This window comes from Carassius carassius, chromosome 6, assembly GCF_963082965.1.
Source record: "Carassius carassius chromosome 6, fCarCar2.1, whole genome shotgun sequence".
Lineage (NCBI taxonomy): Eukaryota > Metazoa > Chordata > Actinopteri > Cypriniformes > Cyprinidae > Carassius > Carassius carassius.
Genome location: NC_081760.1, coordinates 2,008,047 through 2,034,900, shown reverse-complemented (window position 1 = coordinate 2,034,900; position 26,854 = coordinate 2,008,047). Strand labels below are relative to the sequence as shown.

Genomic DNA, 26,854 nt, shown 5'->3' with positions numbered 1-26,854 from the left:
CTCTCAGGTCGTGATTCAGTGGAGCCAGCTGGTCTACATAAACAGTCAACAGACCAAGTGTTTTGTGAATCCTGCACTGAACTCCCCGAGATTAGAGAAGAAGTCATCAGTTAAAGCCATTGGGTCAAGTTGTTCACAGCCAGCCAATGTACAACATACGTGGGCATTAAGCAAATGATACAGTGTGACATGTAGCTGTCACGAAAGAGGGATTTGAATTACTGTAGACTCATTTAGGCTGTTCAGAGTCAATTCTTTCTTTTGGGAGATAACTTTTTTATTGGCTTAACAATTTTGCAGATCGTTTACATTCACATACAGCTAAAGTACATTACACACTGCATCAAAGGCGATATTTGAAATGTCATAATATGGGCACTTTATTTTCACTGAAAGATTATTTGGGGAACCCCAAATAATACTGCATCATTGCAACAACACCCTTTCGGAACCTTTTTTTAAGAGGGTAGGGTGGATGAGGAGAAAGTCTGAAGGATGGAATATACTATACTATTTTTGTAAAGATTTTCTCCCCGATTGCAGTTTGGAGGAGCTGACACTACTTGTCGAAAGTCAAAGTCAGTTTTGTGCAGTTGGAGTTGACCAATTTTACAGAAAATCATGCCTTGTCTTTAGACTGTGATTGCATCCAGTCAGAGGATATCAAGCATGTTTGATATTTCAACACTGTTGGGAACGTTACTTTAAAAAAGTAATTAGTTATAGTTACTCACTACTAGTTCCAAAAAGTCACTGAGTTAGTAACTGAATTACTCTATAATAAAAGTAACTCGTTACCAGGGAAAGTAACTATTTGCGTTACTGTAAAAAAAAAAAAAGTTGCTATATGTCAAATAATTTTTTTTTTTTTGCAGTTTTCACAAGTCAGTTGAAATAAGTAGAACAGACAGGTGTTCGTACATAACGTTCGAGATTTATTGCACGTCAACAGACAGCAAGAGTTTTATCCTGCACTCTTTGTAAGAAAAGTGTTTTTGGCCACTAGCTTTGTAGATGTGTCACACATTACATGCACGTTCTTGCCTTTGACTACAATGAATTTGAAGTAGTGCTTATATCTCCACCTTGAAAATGCCAACTTTTCATCGGATTGCTCCTGACTCGCCATTTCTCCTGCTGCTGCGAATCTGTGTAGCTGTTGCCTGTGTGTGACTGTGTGTGTTTGGCGCCGCCCGCTGGCGCGTGTGTGTGTAAAAACACTGGCTCTGATTGGCTACCATGAAACACATGACTCTGCCTTAGCCAATCATAATCGCTTATCTCGTTATTAACCCACCTGCTCACTCGCTGTGTGAGCCAGGGGTGCGTTCGGATTGCATATTAAATCAATGCATAGTAACGCACCGCATTTAACGTTCAGTAACGTTAACGGCGTTGTAACGACGGGAAAAGTAATTAGTTAGATTACCCCGTTACTGAAAAAATAACGTTGTTACCTAACGCCGTTCTTTTAAACGCCGTTATTCCAAACACTGTATTTCAAGGTCATTTTAGAACACATTGTTTTTCATTTGTGCATCTCCTGGCAATGAGGCACATGTTTCTGTGTGAGTCTGTTATTTTTTTTTTAATTAGTTATTTTATTAAAAAATTATAAATGTTGTCTTGTCAGACATATTTTTTCATCTTTTCAAGGAATGAACATGTTTTTATGGTTTTAGTTTTAGTAAACAATGATAACCCTGTTCTGAGGTCAAAGTCCTGCAAGATCTTTTTTTTTTTTCACCTTAATCTTAAACAATATGCTTAGAGTTTTCACTCACCCATCTTGGCATCTTTCCACCTTGTGGATCATGATGATGAAACTGCAGAATGAGGACGGTGACAACAACCGACAAACCCACAATCATCATGGTGCTGGCAAAGTACTGAGCTACCGAGCCAAAGAAGACACAAGCATTAAAACCTGCAAGCTGTACTAACACCTCATCAACGGCCAAACTGTTCTTCATGTGATTGAGTATATAATATGAAAATCCAGCAATTTGGACTTACCTATGAGAGGAACTGAGTCAGAGGTGGCCGGCATGATCTCAGCCACTAGCAGCATGAAGACCGTTAATGACAAGAGGACAGTGATACCTGACAGACGGGAAAGTGGAAAACTAATGTCATTTCTTCATGCATAATTGTGCATAAACTTTACATAAACATTGTGATAAAAAAGAGAAAGCTTTATGGTTCTTACCCAGTGATATCTTCTCTCCAGAATCTGCAGGCAGCAGGAAGACGAGGAGAGCCAGGCCAGAGATGAGCACACAGGGAATGAGTAGGTTCAGACCATAATACAATGTTCGCCTGCGCATCGTTACTGTAAAAGTCACGTCAGGGTACGGCTCCTTACAGCATTCATAATACAACTCATTACGCTTCCCAGGGACCCCTGACAAAAGGAACACATTCAGATTTATTTCGTACAACAGCAGGTGTTTTCCACAAATGCAGAATACATTAAATGAAGCACTACTTGCATAAATCCTGTGTTTAGATATTGTCTTACATACTGCAATCAATGCCTACTCTGTACATACTATATCTTTGATCTCACACTTAGTCTCAACGATGTAAGCCAGGTATTGCCTAATTTTATTAAAATATGATTCTGCATATGTAATAATAATAATGATTTTTCTTTATAATGACATCTCATAATAATGAGATAATCACCTCATTAATGACTATTAATGACTAATCACCTCATAATTATGAGAAGCTTTCTTGTAATGTTATGTAAATATGAGAAAATAAGTCATAAATATGAGAAAGTTTATCAAGAGATGTTATTATAAGAATTTGTCATTGTGAGACACTAAGCCAAAATTATTTAGTAATTTTTTTCTGAATTTTGTAACTTATAAGTTCACTTTTTTACATTTTAAATAAATGTAAATACATTTTGCCTATTGATTTTAGATTATTTTATATAAAATGCATTTCATAATTTCAAAGTAACTTTTTTAAACCATATATAAATGCCTCATATTTTGGTTACAGGGTTAAAAAAGAAAAAACTGATTTAATAAAGGTATGTATAAAGACATTAATAAAGGTCAATGATCAATGTGTGTGTGAGAAAACTTCCTTTTGTTAAGTTTTAGATCCTACTGTATATTTTTTATGCTCTCTTTGTTAAAAGCACTAGCAGAGTGGTAAAAGGTAAAAGCTAAGGCAGAACTTCAAAGTGACCCTTCCACTCTAGAACTGAGATGAAGATCTTTCTGAAAACAAAGGCTGTCAGTCAAGACGGGCGTATTTGTGACAGGACCAAATCACAGACAGGACCTTCTTGACCTTTAAAGTGCATAACCTCTAAAACTTTGTTGAATCTAAAGCAAACACAAGATCCAGCCATTATTTGTTTCCTGTGTCTTGTCCTTGATCTGTGCATGCACAAGACTAATATTTACTTTCCATTTTCCAAATTTATTGCAATGCAATCCGCTTAATCCTACGGTGCTCTCTAAAGTACACATACGATTCAATAACTCGGTACTTCACAGTCAAACATGCCCAAGCCTAGTTTAAATGATATGAAACACAGTAATGTTGTCATATAATATAACACAACCCAAATTCCAAAATGCATGAAATAAACATTATTTCTACCAGCTGCAAGAGTAAAGGGAAACAACCACATGACATGTTGCAAATGAGACAGTCTTGATCTGTCAGGGTCAGACAGCCCTCCTCTCCAATTGATTAAAAATTAAATCAAAATTGTAATTAATCAAACTAGGCAGGCGGAGGAAGAGCTTTCATCAGGATTTCACGCTAGCCAGAATTGTCATGGCACTCAGAGACAATCACATCAAAGCAATTTGCTGGTTTGAGTCGTTTAACTGATTACAGAAGACCTACCTGAGTGATGTGGTTTGTGTGCGTTTCATGAGGGAGGCGTTCGCAATCATAGTAATGCAAATTTGTGAGATGAAATAAGGGAAAACAATCTAATAATGCATATGTAAAGATTTGTGTTACACATCATATATGTTTATATTTCTCTGCAACAGGCTGAGCAGTTAGTTTCGGCTGTGTGTGTGCAGCGTGTGACTCCCTGCAGTGTAAAAGATACCCGTTCACAGATTGCTCATGTCACTGCACAATCTTGGCACACAACTGGCCATTAGTGCCGGCCAGAATCAGTGCCAAATCACTGCCAACTACCATCAGGACCCCATCTGTCGAACAGACCCTGGGTCGCACTGGCATTGAAAGTGAAAAAATGAGAGACCGAGACAGAAACAGAGAGATTAAAAGGCCAAACGTGATCAGATTATGAGATTAGAAAAACTGTGCCACATAAACATTCATCTCTAATATTAATATTTCTAACATTAGTGCAAAACATCACCTACGGTGTTGCACAACTACAAGAATTTAACACATTAACAATGTTATTTAATTAATCCTGTTACTATAGACGCTCGTTTCCAGCACTAAATATAGAATAAACATGTTAATTGTTTATCTTTTTATTGCCACGTTTTTTTCTCAGAATTGCATAAGTCGCATGCAATTGTGTGATAATTGAGTTATAAAGTCAGTCGCATAATCACTAACTCATCTTTTTTTCCCCTTAGTTTTGTACTTTATAACTCGCAATAGCAATTTTACATCTCACAGATCTGAGAAAAGAAGTCAGAATTTCGAGATAGAAACTCCCAATTGCAAGAAAAAAAAGTCAGAAGTGCAAATGTATATCTCACAATTGCACGTTTTTATCTTGCGATTTGACTTTATAACTTGCAAATGTGAGTTTCTAAAAAAAAGTCAGAATTGCGACAATTTTTTTTTTTAATTCAGCGGCAGAACAATTAAATAAAATTGTATCGAAAAGTAAATGACTTTGTTGTGATTGGCAGGATGTTAAAATTCTGTATGTCTTAATCCATAAAAACAACAGAAGAAATGCTCTCATGAGAATATGAGTCAAGACACTTTCTTTTTATTCTCCACCTGAGAATGGACATAAAAAAGAAGAGTGTCTTTCATAGACCTTATGTACCGCATACTAAATTGGTGTTCCCTACAGTCCAGCAGCGAGGATGAAATGATCACCTCGGCATTCAGATGAGCCAACAACACTTTCACACTTTTCCATGAAGTAGATGCGGAGGAGAAATTATCAATAGTTTCCCTTCAGGCAAAGAAACCATTCAAACACACAAAACACACTGATACATTACTGACACTCATCTTCCAAAAGTGTGAAAAGCAAACAGATCTATAGCATTAACAAAAGAATGTGCGAGTCACAGTGTTTGTACTCAATGCTTTCATAAAAATGGATTTGTTTCCTCACAAAATGCTCACTCTCTGAAAACTCCACTGGAATCTAAATCCATAAAACATTTTCATTACTTTAAATAAAATAAACATTAACTACAATAAAATGAAATATATAAAGATTATTTTATTTCAGCTGGATGCAAAGAAAGCAACTAAAAACAAAAGATGCAAAAAAAAAAAACATATAGACATATTAACTCTGGGCTTCTTCGCCCGAAAACGGGCGAAAACTTGAACGTTTTGAAATGTTTAATTTTCTTGCTTCATCGGATGGGTATGAAACTTGGTGACTTTTGTTGTATTACCTATATGAACACACAAAAAAATCAAGGAGATGATTCTGATATGTTAAAGGGTCGTAAAAAAAAAAGTCACACTTAGCTTCCTCCCGCCCGAAAACGGGCGACATAGGAAATGAATGGGAAATACGAAAAAATAGGAAAACTCAAAGAAACTTTTGGTGGTACAAGCTACAGATCAGCAACTGTGCTGAAAAAAAGTGTACAGCAATGAAGGGGTGACACTCTAGAACATCAAGAGTGCAAATAAGACCCCCCCCCCCACACACACACACACCCACGCACACAAACACACACACACACATACACAGATAAACTGGCGACTGCAACAGCAAATTTGAAGAATATTCCACATAAAATCAATAAATGAAAAAAAAAAACTTGCTCAAATGCACACACACACACACACACACACACACACACACACACACACACACACACACACACACACACACAGATAGAGAGAGAGAGAAAAAGAGAGAGACTGGTAAGACTGCAACAGCAAATTTTGAGAATATGCAAAAATAAATAAATAAAAAATACAAAAAGAGACTCTCGCTCAAATGCAACACACACACACACACACACACACACACACACACACACACACACACACACACACACACACACACACACACACACACACACACACACACATTCACTCACACATACACACACACACACACACACACATTGTGTTCCCTTTCTAACCAAATGCTATAGTTTGATTGTAATCATAATGCAAAACCTGATACTTATCTAAACATTTTTGTTAAGAAAATAAAGTAATCATCTTTTAGAATATCTAAATGTATATCTAAATAAAAAAAAACGAATAAGATAGAGAAATCATGTCTAAAACAACAAAAGGAATCAAAAAGCCTTTCTATATAGGATATATAGGAAGCTATAGACAGCCTACAGGCTGGTACAGGACATTACACAAAAGTGGCTATTTTTTAAAGCCACTAGATGAAGTTCTTCTCCTGGAACATTTTTTTTTTAGGCTGGCACTCTATTTTGATGTGAAATGCTGCATTTATTGAATTTTTTTTTTTTTAAAAAATATAAAAAAAAAATGATATATTAATTCTAATGGAAAAAATAGCTCATAAAAATTATATAATTAATGCAAAGTATCATAAAAAAATCTAAAAATTCTAAATAATAATCAGAAAACATTATAGAACAAAAATATATTTGATTGGTTATCCTGGGAAAAAGTAAAGTACAATTTTAAGGCTTCGCCCGTTTTCGGGCGGGAGGAAGCTAAGTGTGACCCATTTACGAAGAAGCCCAGAGGGTTAAATAATAATAAATGACAAAAACATACATCAAAAACTATGCAGACTAACATGTGTGTTTCTCCTGTGCTCTGCCAGTTGTTGAATGCTGCATTTGCTGTTGTGCATTTGTTTTGTTCTCAGTTTTTCAATGTTTTTTTTTTTTTTTTTTGTCACTTTATTAAACTACCTGCACACAGATCCTCACCCTCTGCTTGTTTTCTCCACCTGGTGAAAGCTCTCTGTTATCATCTCAATGGTAATGCCAGACACTCTTACCCACTAAATCCCATTCTCCATTGGGGATGTATGTGGAGATGTCCACTGCCTGCATCTGCAGGTCCAGCAGCCAGCCGTTATAAGTCCAGGAACCAAACTTGAGGTCGCATTTCTGTATATCGAACGGGAACCAGCGCACATCTATGTAACATGTACTCTTCAGAATACCTGGTGATTACATACAAACACACACGTATCAACAAAATCAATCACAGCAATAGAGTAAATCATGTTGAACTGTAATTGTAAAAATGAAAATTCTATTAACTAAACCACATATAAAACTTGTTAAATCTGCAAAACAAATTGGAGATAAACATATACAACATGTAGAAACATAAAATAATGAAGCAAGTTCTCTTTTATCGAGTTATTCAGCAAAGTACAGGTTAAAATTGTGGGTAAAACTTTAATTTAAGGGCAAATTCTCACTATAAAGCATGCATATTACAAGTGTATTGGCTATTTATTAAGTACTTATAAAGCATATATTAATGTCTTATTCTGCATGAGCATATTTTAGATACCTAAACAACAACTACCTTATTAACTATTAACAAGCTTTAAGTTAGGAGTTTGAGGCAACAGTCATGTTTAATAGTAAAGTTAATGGTGATAATAGGACCTTAAAGTGTGACCAATTCCAGAAAAATAGCCAATATGATCATTTATTTTTTCATTTTGGCAGATAATCGATAAATGATAGATATTAGAAACTCGACACTATTTTGTCTAAATAAAGACAAAATAAGTGCATTTTAACTGCTACATGTGAATTTACATCAAAATATTAAAATGTACATAACGAAAATGGATATTTATTTAGATTTGCTAAAAATTATGTAGCATTGTAATTCAATGATTAGGTATTTTAAATATGCTTGTATGTATTTTAAAATTATTAGTAAGCTTAATAAAGGGAAAAAAATTATAAAGTGACAAAAACTAAATTGCTTTAACAAATTTAAATGAAAAAATAAAAAATTTGACCAAGAATTATAATATTATAATTATAATAAAAGCATATCAAGGATACTAAAAGAACAGTTTAAATTAACTTGAAGTAAGTGTTACATGACAACAATTGAAGTAATCTAAATGTAGAACTAGTAAAAAAAATGTATAGCCTGAATGCATTGTAAGTCACTTTGGATAAAAGCATATGCTAAATGCATAAATGTAAATGTAAAAACATAAATTGAACTGAATATCTATTATTAACCAAGAAATAAAAAAATCTCTAATATTGGTCAGTGATCAAATTAGCAGCAATAAATTGTGTATCCCTAACTAATCTCTTCATTTTAAGACAAAAGCGTATTTGTGTGGTTGATACAGTGGCAAGAATAAATTGTACCTGGTGGTATGTACTGACAAGCACCTGATGCATTAACCAGGACGTTCGTATGAAAGGTGGCATCAAATCTCTCATCGGCACTGTCGAGAAATACAGAAAAAGGTTCAGTCAGAATATATTTTAGCAACTGCATTCTTGAAATGTTTGCTGCCTTGTAATCTTCATAAAGTAACACACACTAGCCAATCAAAAACCATTTACTATTTACACAATGTGATCGGTTCCAAATGACCTTAAATTGTTTCAATCCAAGTAGCTCTCTGTAGAATAATACATGTGTCCATGTCCTTTGTGTTACTTCTACCTCCCACAAAACTAATATTCTCTTGATTAAAATGTCCAATTCAATTGGCACTGTAAATACAAGGAGGCAGTCCAGCAGCTGTATTATTCAAAAACTTATCCATAATTAATCATACATACCAAAAGTCCCATCAGCAAATGATTATGACATGAAATCAGGTCAAATCTGAGCAGGGACAGAGGTGTTTGATAATACCTTTGTATAATAATGTAATAAATCCTCAATGACATTTAAGACTTTTTCGTATGTACCTGTAGGAGGTACAAAATATGGTTTTAAATATTTCATAGTAATTATACACATGTCCTGACCTTTTATCTGACACATTTGTCATTTAATTAATATTTGGACAGTTTTTGTAGCTTGCAGTCTTGTTTATGTGAGTGGACAGGGATGTGGGAACACAATAAGCATCATATATATATATATATGTGTGTGTGTGTGTGTGTGTGTGTGTGTTTAGTACAGTGTGTTTGTTTGTATAAATGTAGCTTCAGGCACTGTGGATGCTAATGCAAAGATGCAAAAAAAATGAGTGTGTGTATATATATATATCTTAACTTAAATAAAAATGTGAAATGTTCCCTTAGCAAGTAACCCCCCCCCCCCAAAAAAAAAAACAACAACAACTATATGTATATTTATGTTTTCATGTAATATTTTCTTTTATTTTAAGTTAACAAAAATTAACCATTTCTGAGTTTTTAATAGAACACTGATTAGTAGTCTCTTTTTTTATTTTTACAATGCTGCGCTTTAACCTTTCAATCTTAAAACTTGTCCTAAAAGTTGTTTTTTTCATAGAGAACATAATCCAATTCAAAGTTCTATACAGAGAGATTTTAACTCCTCTTTGCTGTTGGACATCAAAGATGACCTTTCAGCAGCATTGCCAAGGTAATAATGTCTCTAATCCTTTCCATTTCTCAAAAAGCTTGTTTGACATATGACAACCTGACAAACTGAAAGAAGGCTGCCAGCCATAGTAAAAAAAGGTCAATATCTCACATTATGACAAAGAACAATTATTTTTACACACAAGAACCAGCCAGCAAATTACCAATTTGCAATACAAATCACCTGTCATGCTCACAATGATGCCTTTGCTTAACATAAAATATCCATTGTGCTTGTAAAAGAGTCAATGGCTAATCTGTTAAGGATTCAAATTAAAACTATGAAAATTAGCCCGTTATTTCTGACCAATTAATACACACACTTGGCATTAATTATTTATTTGGTTATAATTTTTATTGCATTAATTTAACATACAGTATATAAACAAAAGGGGGGGGGGGGGTCCATAATTTGTAATTCGTTTTGTCTTCCAGTTTAAAACTGTTGTAAAACAATCTTCATTTTTGCGATTCTGTGCCACTAGTGATGATAAAATTGCTTACAGCTGCTTTAATGGCGTCTATGCTTTCCTTAATCAGATTTGAAATCTCACAGAGAGCAGTTTTAATAGTGAATATTCTTTAGTTAGTAGCTGACGTCATATATTCAGTTTTAAGGTTTTCGTGAACAACAGGTCTAGCTGAGAAAAGAAGCGTCTCTTTGACTATATCCTCTTGCCTCTCTGAGATAAAGTGAAATTGACAGCTTTCCATTGTCCACGGATGCATTCACCATCAATCTTCATGCCAAAAAAATCCACACAGACACATACTAAATCATCAGATTTATCCAAATTACTAAAAATCTATCTATTCTAAAACAAATAGAAGAATCAATGGATGATCACACATTCTTTGTTAGCTTCTGTCCTACACTTTTACATTAGATTGCTTAATTGGCACAGATGTCTATGCACTGCATCACATCCATCCTCATTGAATATTGCATCTTGCCTTGTCTTTAGAGGTTTATCCTCTTTTGCCTCATCCTCAGAGTCAGGCAGCAAAGTCAGCATCTCTTGCATGTTCTCTTAATGTATTCATCTTGATATGACCTGATGTTTTAGCTAATGTCTCCTGAAAAGTGGATCAATGTTATTGATACAAGTGGCCATGCGCGGTATTTTAAGGCGTGCATGATCTGGCAGAATTCAGAAGATGCATTAAAAGCTCTTTACATCTTTTCCTCACAAAGCAAGTTGTTGTAATGCAGCTTTAGGAAGAGGTGACACCTGTCAAGCTACGACAAAAGAAATTTGCATAATGCAGATTTATAAAGCCTGCCCATAGAGAAGCCAATTACTGCTGTCAGTCACTGACACAAAACACAGCTCCCATTTCTCTATCACACAGGCACATTTAACTGCAACTCTAATTATCCATGACAAATGTGTTCAATTAAAACCAATGTATTGTACAGAACATAATGCTATTGTTAGGATGGTATTATTATTTAATAGGGTGGAAATAAACTGTTTGCAGACCAATCTAGACCAATAGAGCGATGAATAAAGGATACATTACTAACTAAGTTAGTAGATTTAAATATTAAATTTGTTTCCTTTCTCCTACAAACTTCTTGATCTTTGAGTGGCGGATGTAAGTTTCTCTTACAGAACCTTCTCTTATTTACCACTTTCAAGGATGCAAACTAGTGAAATGTTCTTAGTGACTTGCCAAATGTTTTTTTTTATTACATTGTCGTTCAAGCCCAGTAGTTTTCGTCACTAATTAAATCACGCAGCTGTAATCTGCTCGATAAATGAGTGTTGCTCACAAAATCTGGCACACAATATGTTGCTGTAGTTCTGAACCAAAATAAAAGCTCATTTTAATTATTGTTGTACTCAATCCAGTTATAATAAGCCTGGGTTTATGCCCTTTATTAATATACAATGCCAAAACACACACAGTCACAAGCTCTTGACACACTATTCTCTGATGTTAAAGGTCCAGCAAAACAAAATGAGGCACTGGCTGATATGATATAATTCAATATCTATGATTTAAATAATAATAATACATAACCCTACATCTGTCATCTCTCAGCACAAACAGGGTGTTTACACTGGGGTTTACTTTGCAAGTACACTACTATGCATTAATATGTGTTATAATTATATTATATTCAAATGATGTGCTGATTTTATATTTCCAATGAAAAGTAAGCTGTTAACACTTATTCAGCACATACTTATATTTCCACCCCTAACTGAAAAAAAAGATCCTTTTACTGTGTTAAACATAAAAATGTGAGCTTTTTAATGCCCAGTATTTTTAATGCCTTTACAATTTTATCTTTAAATTGTTTCTTAAAAGTTTTATTATGACACTCTGACTTAAATTCGTAATTCAATATTATGATTAAACCATTCTCAGTGAAAATGTTTTAATGGTTCTGCGGCTGTTGGCAGATGTATATTTATTAGTTTGTTAGTTATGATTTTTTTTTACAAATAATAAATAAAAAAAATAAAAAAATAAAGTTGCCTCCAGTGTCCCCTAATGCCAACTTGCAAAGTGTAAACTGATGTTTCACTGCCTGTCTTTATTGCCTGAGCTCTCAATTCTGTGGTAAGAGCAACTAGAGTGAAGTATGATGTTATAAAACTGAGTGCATCACATAGACTTCCATTCAGATGGCACAGATGGTGACTCGAATCTACTGAGTGCTGACACGAGGCTTGAGTTTTCAAAGTCCACCCAAGATATAATAATGCCTAAAGGGATAGTTCACCCAAAACTGAAATACCCTCATCATTTACACAAATTCATGTCACTGTGCAAACATGAATGACTTTCATGTTGTGTTGAGATCTGATAAGGAATGTCCATGCTGATTTTCCTCACAGTGTCCTTGATACACTTTAAATAGACTTGAAATAGTAATAACAGTAGATAATGCATAATTTCAAGCAAATATAACCCTAATTTAACTCATCTTTAGTCCTAACCCTATAGTAACTACATGTTAATTCATGTTACCCTGTGTATATTAGTCTATAATCACACTATAGGACACCTTAAACTAAAGTGTAACCACTTGAGGTACTAATTAGTGTCTTTTTTCATACTGTTGTAGCTCATGTCTTATAATAATCAACTGGAGTTTGTTGCATGGCAAAATAACTGATCAGCCTCTTGTGGCTTATTGCTTTGGTAGAATAAATTTATAAGCCAGAAACAAGAACACACTATTGTGGGCTCCAAGCAAACAAAATGATCTAAATGTGACTATGTGTCCAATACCTGTTGTACAGCAGAATATCTGGTGTCCAGATCTGATTGGACGGGAAACGCAGGGTCTGAACACCAGGGTAGTTATCAGGGTTCCAGCTCAGATAGATATCCGTCCATGACTGAATACATGAAACACACATCAGATTCAGCATCATTAAAATGCTTTATAGCTAGACAGAAACATATTCTATACACACACAGCCAAAAAACACAATAACACAGTCACACAGCTGGGGTCTCCCCAGGGTACACACACATGTACCTTTACCACTGGAAAATAATTAAAGTTAAATATAGTTGTCAAAAATTGTAATACGAGTAATGTGTGTTGACATCTCACTTCTTTGTGCATTAACTGCACCTGATCCTTCTTCAGAGATGGCCCTTGGCTATATTTTCTCTATCCTAAAGTTGCCTCTCCGCTGTATTATGGGGCAGGTTAATATGTGGCGCCACACTGCATTTAGAGTCTTTTTTTAAAGCTTTATTAAGCATCACACAAGCAGTCTTTCTTTTTATAAGCAACATAAAGCACACTACTATTCTATTAAATGAGTTTAGAGATGCCCTCAACTGAGAAAAGGCGAACAAGACATTGCATTCTGAAATTAGACTTGCTGTTTTGATAATTGGAACTACGGCTGTCACAATATTTTATTTTTCACTACAATGGCCACAAACAATCACAATAACGATATATCATGATATATACAAATCTAAAAATAAAACTAAGTCAAATTCATCTTTTGACCATTGAAACACATCATTGCATTCAGAAAACAAAACAAAAACAATTAAACTAAACAGAAGAGACTAAGATGCTAACAGTTTTTTTGTACAACAGCATCAAAGTACACTTTATGAGAATAACAACATTTTTACTCCAAACAAGTGTTTTAAATAACTTTCTTTTATGAACTGATTCTCATAGAATGAGGCAGAAATTATAATATTTTGAAGTATTCTATACAGTGATAAATGCCATGTTGATTAGCAGTACCGTATAAATATGTATCCTTATGACAGTACCTGAGATGGCTTGAAGAACACAGATAAACCATATACATATTGACTGTCTTCGTGTTTCATCAGATAAAAGATTTCTATCCGCATTTTACACAATAGCTGGATTCCAACAAGAATAAACGTTTTTGGATTAATTATCCCTGTAACTCTTGGAAATTTTGGTAGAAGGCATGTGAAAAAAATTTAGTTTCTACAAAAATAAAAAATTCTGTAGTTTGGACACATCTTTTTTATGTTTGTCCCTCTTTATCTCTTTTATTACATATTGCTGTCATTATAATACAACCTTTCAACTATTTCTGATAACTTGTGTGTGTGTGTTCACTGATGCACAGTTAACTGAGTTAAAACAACAGGGAGAAAATCATGTTTGTTTCATCCTCACAGATCACATCAGATCAGTCAGGAGGAAAGAAGAGTTTCTGTCCCACACATCTGTGTGTGTGTGTGTCTGTGGCTCAGATGTCCCAGTGTGCTTTAGTGAGCGTATTCCCCGAGGCGCTGCCTCTCTCTGTGGACACGACGACTTGGTCGGCACTGACATCTTGATAGGATCAGGGAATGTGCGCTGCACTTATTTCAGAGATGTACTGCAACACATACTTACAGTAGAACATATGGTTTCTACACCATGTCCAATAAAAGCATGGGAAGAAAACAACAGATCCACTTTCTTCACAATGTAAAATGCAGTTTCATGTTTTTAAGCAAACCTGAAGATTTTAGAACCAATAAAAGATGAGGTGAGAAGTAAATTTTTGAACAAATTTAATATTTTATTATTTGCATGCTTTATATATTTTGTATATTAGAATTTAATATTCTATCTTTTAAGATAATTCCACAATTCGACCTTTCACAAAGTTATATCTAAATTAACTGGTTATACATTTTTATAAGTTAAATCATATAGAAATAGTAAAGGTAACAATTTCAGGCTAGAACATGGATGGAAAGAGATTCAATGGTTTTTGAAAAACAATACTTTTGAAAACCCTAATTATTATTATTATTATTTTAATTTTTAACAATTTGTCATGCATAAACATGAGGAATGACAGGCAGACAGAAGGTTTAAGCAGTAAAAAGGCTGAAGTCAACATGACCTCTTGGAGTAGGCTGCAACAATGCAACTCCTTTTCAAAATCAGTTCTTTAAGTCTGCTTTATAATCTCATATATAAAAGCAACTGAGGTTTGTAGATGACAGATGTTACTATAGTACTTTGTGCTAAAATTTGAGAGATCTAAGACCAAAACACACCACATTCGAGTCAGTTTGTGGCTGATCATCTGTGCAAGGTCTGTCTCTAAGCCTGCTCGGAAAGCACTTTGGAAAGCAATTGGTCTGAATGTTGGGTTCAAAATCAGAGCGGCCCCTTTGTGGAAAATTTCTTATCCAGCTTAATTTCATGGTTAAGTGCTCAGTTGGCTAAACTCATGCATTATGGCTGATAAGGTCAATAAAGGTGAATTAGAGATGAGCAATGTTTCAGACAGATAGAAACACCTTTTAACAACTAAAACTCACAGTTGGCACCCATCAATTGGTGCCATTTGAGTATATTCACATTTGCAAACATGCCTTTAATGAAATTTCACACTTGCCTGCTTTTAAACTGATTATGTTTACCAAATATATTTAACGTGCTTATGTTTTGCACCTTTAGTGGGCTTTGGCATTTTAGGAAATACTCTGGTTTTTAATGTTTCTCAAGAATATATTGGATAACGCTGCTTATTTTAAAGCACTCTTTGGAGCCAAAAACAGTTTGTCAGCCTCATGGCATATTCATGCTTTTTTATGGTGTTCATTTACAGTAAATCCTGCGGTGAAAGATAATATCAACATTTGTATTTACATTCTTCTGAAATTAGTTTAGAACTCTATTCTATTGTTTAAAGTGAAACAAAATATAAGTTACATAAAAATGCAATACAATGAAGGTGCACCAAAGGATGGCAGCCATGTGCAGACTGATCCTAATGCAAACAGCTATGTTATAAAGTAAGAAAGCCCATTATAAGTCAAGCTCCCAGACATAGACATGTTCCTGCTCCACTTCAAGCTGTTATTTTAGTTGTACATCCACCTGATGTGCCCAAGGGGCATGACATTATACCAAGAAGCCATTGAAATGTCATTATCTTGTTGCTCTGAGGTCTGAAACCTTTGTTTGTCACCTGTGAGACATGTGACTGGAACATGTATTTAAATTTCAAATAATTCTGCTGTGGTTTCCGGGTGATGTCTGAACAATGAGCATTTGAGCAAGACATGCCACTGAGGCATAACTGAGCAAGACAGGAACACAATGACGGTTATGTTTCAAACAAGCCAAATCGCCATTAGACTTTCAAAAATGATCACATGACAGTATAAGGCAGGACATGGACCACTTTGTAGAAAATGAAGGACAGAAATCATAACATCCAATATGTCAGATATAGGGATGGAAGTCCTTTCAGTAAAAAAAAAGTTAAGTCTAGAATTTACTCCGTAATTAAGTAAACAGAATGCTTTACCAGGTGAGCTACTGAGCAAGTTTACTACAGAAGAAAACTCATACATATGGTACATATGATGTAAATGGCAAAATATATTAGTTTATAACTCATGCAATATGGAGAAGTGCATGGTTTTGAAGACTTACTTAGCAAGGAACTATATGGAAACAAGACTTTATGAATCAATACTCTGCTCTTGTGATTATAATTCGTGTGAGAAGGTTGTTGGTGTTTTACTGCCATTGGTATTGAGTTGGAAATTGCTGGAAACTGCAGTGAATTGTATGTATAGGTGTGTTTAGGAGCTTTGCAAAAATGTAGGTAGAGGCTTATATCAATGAGTTTTTTATTGCTAATTTAAAACACTTTTTGGTCTTTCCCAAGAAAAGAGTGGCTCTTAGTAAAAAGTAAGCAAGCAGCTTCCCGGAAATGTTACCAAAAGGACGTATTACACACATGCAAAGAGTACAAAAGGAAACTAAGTAGAAACTCACCAGCTGTAGCCAGGCGTTGGTTATTAATACCTGATTTTTTTCATCCTGGAGCAGTGAAAGAGAAGAAAAAAAGAGATTCAGTATCAAATGAGGACATAAATGAGGGATTACTTCAAACTGAACAAATCTCCTTTCTGCCTCTATAATCCCAACCCTTTCTATGAACAAAGACTTTTCTTCTTTCTTTTTCTTCTTTACCCTCTGTGTACCATTTGCTCTCTATCTGTCTCTTTCTCTCACACACTCAACCACAGACTTTGCCTTTTGGAGCATTTGAGATAAGGCCAGAAGAGACCAGCTATGACACCCAATGAATAGGAGCAATCTAACCTTAAAGCAGATTCACAATGTGACAATCACCATTACAATACAGATCTCGCAGTAAACCTCTCGGGCTTTAAAGCTTCACTTCGCCATGCATCGATCTGTGTCAGAATCTGTGTGTGTGTGTGTGTGTGTATTTACATGAGCTCTAGAACATTCAGCTTTAAATTATCAAAGACTTTGGTTTCATTCTGAGAAGTGTCAGCTCACATTTCCTCACATTTGGACCAGGAATGATCCACAGTGTCATCAATTTACCATTTGATATACTTGTTTCTGGCTTCAGCTATAGTTCAGTAAGTAACTGTCCAAACAAAAAAAGCATCAACCCTGTTTTAAAGATACTATAATAGAATGAATAAGATTTTAAAAAAGAAAACTGTTTAGGAATTTTAGGGAATGTTTCAATCACAAAAAAAGTGTTTTTTATGTGCTAAATCAGAAAGTTATCAGAATGTGTCTTCGGAAATGTGTGTAGACTTCAGTCAGTTTTTCTTGTTCATCCAAAAGTAATAAGTACTGATTATTTCACAGATATAAACCGGAAAACAATTATCTTTCAACATCTTTCATCATAAACCAGTGATTAGTGTATTTAAAGCTTAATCTAATTGTTGCCGCCCAATACATTGTAAACAGGAGTACTGTGCTTAATTTTCAGAAACACATGACACAGTATACAGTATATTACTGCATTTACGAATTAGACCTTCAAAGCTAAGCTAATCTATTCATGCATATATGTGCCAGTCATCATAAATCACCCAAGTCTAACTGAAACCCACTGAAACATGAACACAGCTTCAGGCAGCTGCCAAATCTGAGCTATCAAATCATTTTGCTTGTCTAAAACAGATCAATAGAATGCTTTCTAAAGAAACCTTAAAACACTAAGAGTGCTGTAAATGTAATTCTGAACTAGAGAGTTATTAACTCTATGCACAGATTTAAGTGATGAAGATGCATTTCATTGACTTATATTTAAGGCACCTTTGTGAAAAAGAGACCACATTAAGAAACTTAATGATTACATTTGTAATGAAGTTGCAATTTATTATATTTAAATTATATCTGAGTCAATATATTTAATATATAATAAACTGCAACTTCATAAAAAATATTGTATTATATTAAATATATATAATAACACTAAAGTTTAAATAATCAAGCAGTAAAAAGTAAAACTCTTAAATAAAATTGTTTTTAAAAGGTGTGCTAGGAAACAGTCATGAAAGTGACATTTAAAAAAAAAATGTTAAGCTTAAGTACACTACGAATCCACATTCAATACAACTAAGCACACTTTTTTCACAATGGCATTTGCTGATATCTCCATCACCTTAAAAAATTACCAGGATGTTACAGGATTTAAAAGTCCTTTGCTACAGTAAAATACTGTATTAAGATTATGATACAACCAATTACAAAAAAATACAGTTTATGTAGTTCTTGATTGTGGGGTAATAATGTATTTGAATACCTTACTGCAGTAACAAGTGTTCCATTTGACTGGGAATTTGGACCTTATTTACATTTAATTAACGTTCTGCCAGCTAGTGTAATTAGTAATTGCCAGCTAGTGTAATTAGTAATTAGTAATCTGCCAGCTAGTGTAATTAATTGTAAATGTTAATGTAATTACAGACTAATTAGTTGCACTGTAAGCTGCCAACTATAAGCATCATTACTTGTACTTATGTGCAATTTTGTACTTTACAGTTCATGGGAAATGTTATTAAAATATTAATAATAAAAATAATTTGAATAAATAATTAGGGATGAGCTATTTTTCTGAGAGGATGCTATCACCCGTGAACATGTGGTTGAGTTATTGGCATACAAACTTGCCAGCATATTGCTGTGAACACTAATACACAGTTAATCTGCCAATTCACAAGAGATCCCTGTAATGCACAGCTAATCACTGTGCACATGCTAAACATTAGTGTTTCATCACAGTCTCTTGCATAAACTGTTTGTATTTTGTTTATCGGCATCTCCAGAAAGCCGACACATTTAAGATTAAGAGTTCAGAAACTGCTTATTTAGTGCTGATTTTGCTCATCAACCCATTCAGACTGTATCACAGTCAGTGAGTTTAACTAGTCAAGAGTTTTGTACAGTGAGTCTGTCCACCACAACTCTGAGAATGAACACTTTTACAGTACTTACAGGAAATGAAGCACATGAAAACCTGCGGTAATGAGCATTGACTGACTATTGTGATCGCACTGAGATAAAAGGGCGTGTGAACGTTTTTGCTCGGTGAACCGATAAATGTAATCTTTCATATGTAAAACTGTGAAATGAGCATGCATTGCAGATGACGGGAGATTATCCATAAGTATGGAGGCTCTTTAAATAGAGAATATAATAATATCTTTCACTTGAGGATGTGACTCTAGCAATATGCACTTGATACGAGGAAGTGAACAATGAAGCAGAACTATGAAGAATTGGAGCTACTATTCTAGGCCCTATCTATCTATACCCTCCCTCTCTCTATCTTTCTCACTCTGTATACACCACAGTATGTGAGCAAAGCATACATGATTTTTGCTTGGAGCGAGGAACATCTTTGAAGGCTTTGAGTGTTCTCACTCGTTTGAGGATTGTATTAATCATGACCATAACATGTTAGCAACCCATACTGTAGTACAATGATAAGTGAGCAATACGAGGAAGTGAACTGTTCTACACTTTCTTAAACTGTTCTGTTAGTAACATAGAAATAAAAATATTTATATAATATGTGTTTATAGATGTATGTTTATATGGATATATATAGATTCCTACTGGATTTCGCCTGCAAAAATGTAAAAGCAAAAACTGTTTTTCTCAAATTTAATGGATGAATGCAATGCTAAACATGGTTTGTGGAGATTTGAGATTTGTTGAGGAAGTAAATGAGATGTGCTTAAAAAAAAGTTCTTTTAATATATGGAATATAATCTAAAGGTGTGTAATTTGTCTTTTCAGATGTGTAGTCAAACGAGTAAAGCAAAAAAATCAAAGATAATTTCATAATTGATATAAAAAAAATGTAGAGAGGTATCAGTGCAAATGTGTGATATACAGTAGAGAAAACTTTTTCAGTCAAGTTTTTTTGTGTGTTTGTTTTTTGTGAGCAGGGAACAAGCTTGGAATGGGAAATGGAAAACCTGAAGTTGAATGATTACAGAATGCTTTGAGGATGAGAAATTGCAGTCACTCCACTCATATATTGTACTGTAGTGCTCAAAACCAGTCTCGAGTTCAAGATCTTATTCTTCTCATGGACTCATACTGTAAGTATTTAAATTCAATCTTGACTTGGATTTTAACAAGTTTAACAAGCTTATTCCTTATACCAGTCAAAAAAAGTCAATTAATTAATAGAACGGTGTTGAAAATATTGATAATAAACATGATTGAACATCAGAAGATATGTTGAAAGAAACAGGACAAATTACTGAAATGTATCAACTCAATAGTTCAATTTAATAGTTTGTGCTATGTATTTGAGTTCTGATTCGCAATATATTGGTTTAGGTAGGTTGTATGGATTGCATTAATATTCATTGAGTAATGGAGATTGTGAAATATTACATTACTTTGTTATTTATGAATTAATAGTGCAGTACTTTCTCAGAGAATCTGGTTTGTTGTGTGAACAAACTGAAATGTAGGTCTTTATTATTTACTGTATGTTAAATGGAGATATATAGAGAAAGAGTGCATGCAAATGTTGACCGAATTTGTGGAAAAACTATTTTATAGAAAGTTTTTCCATTTATAGAAAGGGACCCTGTTTGAAAATTAAACCCACTTCTGGTCTCGATCTCGTCTTAGACTCGACCCAATCCTGGTCTCAGACTTGACTCGGACTCAACAAGTTTTTGGTCTTGGTTTGGATACAAATGAGCTTGTCTTAGCTACATTATGCAAATATGATCTGTGAACAGATTGGTCTTTCTCTGAAAAAAAGAGTGGTGGTGAGAGAGACAGGACTGTACAGTATGGAGGCTGAAGGACAGCAGGATAGAGGTCACAGGTTCTCTGGGCAGATGGTGAGTGTGAGAGATTCCTGCCCTGAATTGAACCTGCCCTCAAATACTGCTGTCTGCATTCCCAGAATTCACGTTAGATGTCTGCTGAACCATTATGAGGACATGTAAACACATACACATAGGGTCAAATCTAATACATGGTGAAAGTTCCCGGTTGAGAACAAGTTAAACATTAACATTAGTTGGTTATCATAGAAAATTTACTAAACCTGTCCCTTTGTCAATTTTTTTAATTTTTTAGTAGTTTATAACTATGGTTACAGTAATGCTCTGACAACACAAGTAAACCGGGCCAGTGCTCCAGGAGGTTTAAAAGCGGAAATATGAACCTCATGTTTTTGTTAAAGCACTCACATGAATTATTCAGTAAAAAAGCTGTTTATGATTTGAGCTGTACATTTGCCTAAAATCAGCATTTTTTTTTAAGTGGGAAAACTATTCTATGTGGATGAACATATGCAAACTGTGTCTCCCATCGGATATTATGTCTGACCGTAAATTTGAATAAGATTGCATGCCAAAGTGTTATTATACATGTATGTAACACAACATAGCGTCACGTTAGAAAGTGAATGTCGATTGGTTATTTTACTGTCAGGTGCTGGCTTCACGTCACAGTGGCTTGTCTTGAGAGGAAGTATAAATGCACGATATGGTGTCATAATCCATTTGAAAAAACATCAGCCACATGGAAAGACTTATTGGCGATATTTAAAAAATACCGAATATCAGCCGATATATCGACTAAGGCGATTTATCGTTTGACAACTAGTTATAGTTATAGTCACTGACTATAAACAGTACTGAGTGTTTAACGTAAACATCCTCTTTTTTGTTTCCTATTTCTGGTGAGTATATACAAATTATCGGCATTAGGTGGTCGATTCACTCTATTCACACACCCTCATGACAACATGGATAATGTTTAAATGTTGAAACAATGCTTATTTGAATATTAATTTGTCTGACACGCTGACCCAATACGTTGATTGTTTTACCAGAAACGCAATTTTTCCTTTTCAAAAAAGATTTTTCTATGGTAAACAAAACACTCTAAAAAGCTGTTGTAGGGTCCATCCACAGAGCTGAAAGAATATCAACCTTGCTTGAATTTGAACCTTTCTTATTTTGTCAATTCTAGATCATTAACTGTTTGGCTTCCACTCCCCTATCAAATTCCAAACTTCTGTATTGTCCTCTAAAACTACAGTCTGTTTCCAATTAAGCCACTTCTGATACAGGAAAGTTTTCTTCCACATAAACTCTATTCCATGTTGCAATGTAATGGACAACTCAAACAGGCCTTTTCTAATGCCAAGGATTCTTCAGCTTTTGTTTCTCACAGTCCACCTACACTCATATGGTGATGTAGAACGGTGTGGCAGCTGCCACCCCAAGCCCCCCTTAGCTGATTGCGAACAACTCATGCATTCACAGTTTCACAGCATCCCAGTCATAGCCTATGGGCCTCTCGCCATCTTGGGTTGCACAAGAGCCACGCCACAGCAGCCATGATTGAACACACAGGATAAACAGATATTTCATAATTCACACACTGTGATGGGTGAATGGAGATAGATTTCAGCTGGGTGATGGGGCCTTTGGGACCGGAGAAATGGGAAAGTCAGGCTTTCTCAAGTTTTTGTTTGCATAGGATATGGTTAAAATCAATTTAAATTCAACAAAAAGCTTAAAATATTTTTTGACAGTTAATATTTTCTATACAACATCTAGCAGGTTCAAAGAAATGACACTCTTTGACCTTCAAATCTTTTAAGTGATCTGCATATATATTTTATGCTCATCAGCCGTTTCACAGGATAATCTGTCATGCAAACACATTGCACTCATGATGCACCCATATTCCAGGATGATAAAGTTAAACTGCATGCTGTTAAGTGAAATTCAAGACTCTTGTAAACGCAAGGATGGTGATAAATGCCTTCGATGGCCTCACAAATCAGCAGACCTAAACCTCATTAATCCTTTAAGGGTAAAATCTAAAGTGCAGAGTATGTATGTTTTCACTGATGTTGCAATATCAAACTGTGCATAGTTTTGGCCTTAAATACCAAGAAGCCCCAAGTTGATTAACCATATGTATACTGAAAATGCTTTCAAAAAGTTGGAGATGCAGCACAATAGGGAAAGACTGAACTAAAATAGTTCTGAAGATAAAAAGTACAATGTCTACTAAATAATCCCTTTATATTAATTTATTTTCCATAGGTTTTGTCCACTTTATTCAATGCCTACATACTTATCTAATGGATATGCATAAACTGTCAAGAGCAACAGCTACTAAGCCAAAATGTTATTTATGTCTGATTAATGTTCCATGTTGTTTTTGTCATGCTCAGGGATTCCTGCTGAGATGTGACACCAACATATGTATTCGTCTGGCATATGAAAGGGCGAGATAAAATGAAAAAGGAAAATGTGTCACAGTGTCTTCAAAAAGACTTTGTGAAAAATGTAACTTTTCACCTGAAGCTGGATGCACAAAGCTATCTTAAGTAAAAAAATAATCTTCTAAATGGCATCTTCTTTATATTGTCTAAAAATAAAAAAAGTTTTTTTATTTTTTTTTCTATTGCTCTCAACCTCCAATTTGTCCAATTTTATCCTATTTGTGCAATCTCGAAAGGTAAGATGTTACATGAATTTAAAGGGTTGCTTCAAAATAATTATTGTCATTAAGTATTACTACATAAAAACATCTACATATAATGATTTGTCATGATTATGCGTGATGTGACTTGTTGAATTTGAAACTTTTTAAGTTTAATTATTATCTCGTAAGTTAAAGCTGTTTTGTTCTGTGATATTAGGGGGGGGGGGGGGGGTCTGTAGTTGGTTAAGTTAAGGAAATCAAAGTTTTAACAATAAAGGCTTTTATTAAATTAAATGGTTTAGTACAACTTGGCAATAGGTCTTGGTTGCCTTCAGAAGTACATTAAAAATTGTGGCAGTTAAGCCACAAGATAAAGTATATAATTAACTTCTCCCGACCTATCTGCACTGGAAAGATTCTATAGATGAAGAAATAGATACAAATTACTAACTTTTATATTTTTAAGAGTGCAGGTCTCCTAGCTGTATAATCTCAAGTGTAATTCAGCACATTAACTGTAGAGCTGAGATCAATTTTTTTACATCCAACTAATTTTTGGTTTGATATTTTATTACAAAATGCATATATATAATGCATCACTATGTTTATATTTTGGGGTTGTAAACAAGAAATGCAAATTATGTAACCAACCAGCTTTGTCTGTGCAAAGGAATTTTTTAGCATTTTTTTGACGGTCCTTGGATATGCAAGAATGGCTGTAAATAATGTACATCTGTACCTATAGATACTATAATGGAATACTGTACTTTGGAAATAGATTGTTAGTAATTTTATAAAGACATTTTTAAACTATTGTATTTTGCCTGTTCTTCACAGGAGTACAACCTGAATCCACATTTCAGTTCAAGGCTTGTCACACTTTTTAATTTGATTTTGATGGTGAACCATAGGACAATGACCTTCATCAGGCTCCATATACAGACTTATCAATCAAACCGAAATCAGTGGATGCAGTAGTAAAGGATGGATCCAGCTGCAAATCACCTCTGAAAACACTGGGAAGTGGAATATGCATGGTGTGATGAATCATGAGAGGAAGACCGTATGAAAGAGAAGCAGTTGCAGACACTCACCACGTCTATGATCTGAAGCAGTGTGAGTCCCAGCTCCACCACTATAGGTGCAGAATCATTGAGCACAGGCCTTTCCAGTCTGTTATAGCTCTCCATCAACTCCTTATACAACTTCCGCTGATATTCCCCCTGTAACGAGTCTATAGAATGAAAGAAAGGAAGAGATCAAATGCCATCATTATTTACTGACTCTCAGCAATTCCAAATTGCACAAAATACATTTTGAGTAATGTACTTATCACTCTTCCCCTGCAGTTATAATTACAATCTTCAAAAATGAAGAATCATTAAAGTATTATAAGATGTTTCATATGATGATGTTCATATGTTGTATTTATGAATGAATTCTTTTTAGCTGGATCTTTTCAAAGAGTCATTTCCTCTAGTTCACAAAACATGTTCATGACAAGTGTTAAATTGCTCAAAAGAAGGCAAAAAGATCAGTGAATAACAATATAAACTTTGGACTGTTCTTCACAAAAAGCTGTCATGTGACTCCTAAAAACATAGCACAAATACCAGCTCCTGTGGACCACATTCATGATACTTTTATGATTCTTCAACAATAATTTGCATGGCCATTATAATTCTCCCTTTATGTGTCATAATGGTTTGGAACGAGTTTAAATTATGAAAGACTATTGTTAACTAATTCACAGACAGATGGTTCAGAGTTAAATTATGAATTAATCGTTAGACGGATTTGATTTCCACATGCTCTGATAGGTGACTCAGTACTGAGACGTATACAGTGTTGTCCTGTAGATAAAAACACATGAAGGAAACATTCTGAGAGAAGAAAAGAATGTGTAAACCTGCAGCGTATGAGCAGGATAAAATATTCATAATGAACACACACCTTCCAAAGATGGACTAAAGCTCCCTGACGGGGTTTGCTCAAATGTAAAAATATAATGAGATGGAGAGATGAAACGGAAAGTTCCAACAAAATAATGAATGACATGATATTAGCAGTCCGGGATAATTCAGTGTGGAAAATTGAATTTTCTTGGAACATCTGTGATGATGTCTATGTTTAGATTCAGTATGGTTATGCTGTTATATAATCAGAATTTCCTTCATAATTCAAAGGAACCCATTCACATTCTAAGCGAGACGCATCATTCACACACTCCTGACTCATAATGCATATGAGGAAATTAATAGCAGCGTATGTTCTGTGTATCAGACTGTGCGTGAGCTTGAAGTTATGATGGAGAGAGACAGAGCAACAGAGCAAACCATATGCATCTCAGAGAATCTGTTCAACATGAATCAAGTTTTGAACGAATGCACTGATGCAAACTATCAGCATTCTGATGTAAGATATGCATCATATCCATGTCAAACCTGACTTTAATCTCTGGGTACGCATAAATCATCACTATTGTTTTTGAAACAACAGTTCAAATAGAAAAATCTAGTCAACTTTGATGTTCAAATAGATTCATATTTGTTTAAGAATTAATCCGTCAAATTATTTAAGAGGACAGTTTTTAAAGCTGGCACTTGCCAATTAGAAGTCCTTAGTTGATGTGTTTTTTTATTGTAGCATTTTTTGTTGTTGTTGTTGTTGCAGCAAGGTTTTTTTTTTTTTTTACCTTCCTTTTTTTTTTTTTTTTTTTTTTAGCTAACTGGCTTTTTGCACTTATTTGGTCCATACACACAGATAAAGCAGCCAAACCTTAAATGGGCAGATAACAGAAATAGAAATCGGCTAGGTCATAATTAATTTTAATAAGAGCACACATAGCCCTTACTTTTAATTACCACTGAAC

At 34.5% G+C, this 26,854-nt stretch overlaps 1 protein-coding gene across 1 annotated transcript in view; it reads right to left on the bottom strand.

Moving 5' to 3' along the window:
* The window catches only part of LOC132142194 (neuronal acetylcholine receptor subunit alpha-7-like), a 36,007-nt gene that overhangs the window by 2,165 nt on the left and 6,988 nt on the right, over window positions 1–26,854 (bottom strand). Inside the window, exons 2-9 of the mRNA XM_059551856.1 lie at window positions 25,077–25,216; window positions 16,996–17,040; window positions 12,978–13,087; window positions 8,529–8,608; window positions 7,172–7,339; window positions 2,210–2,404; window positions 2,017–2,103; window positions 1,785–1,894 (exon numbers count right to left, since the gene is read on the bottom strand). Of these exons, the coding sequence (XP_059407839.1) occupies window positions 1,785–1,894; window positions 2,017–2,103; window positions 2,210–2,404; window positions 7,172–7,339; window positions 8,529–8,608; window positions 12,978–13,087; window positions 16,996–17,040; window positions 25,077–25,216 (935 nt within the window). The remainder of the gene's footprint in view (window positions 1–1,784; window positions 1,895–2,016; window positions 2,104–2,209; window positions 2,405–7,171; window positions 7,340–8,528; window positions 8,609–12,977; window positions 13,088–16,995; window positions 17,041–25,076; window positions 25,217–26,854) is intronic.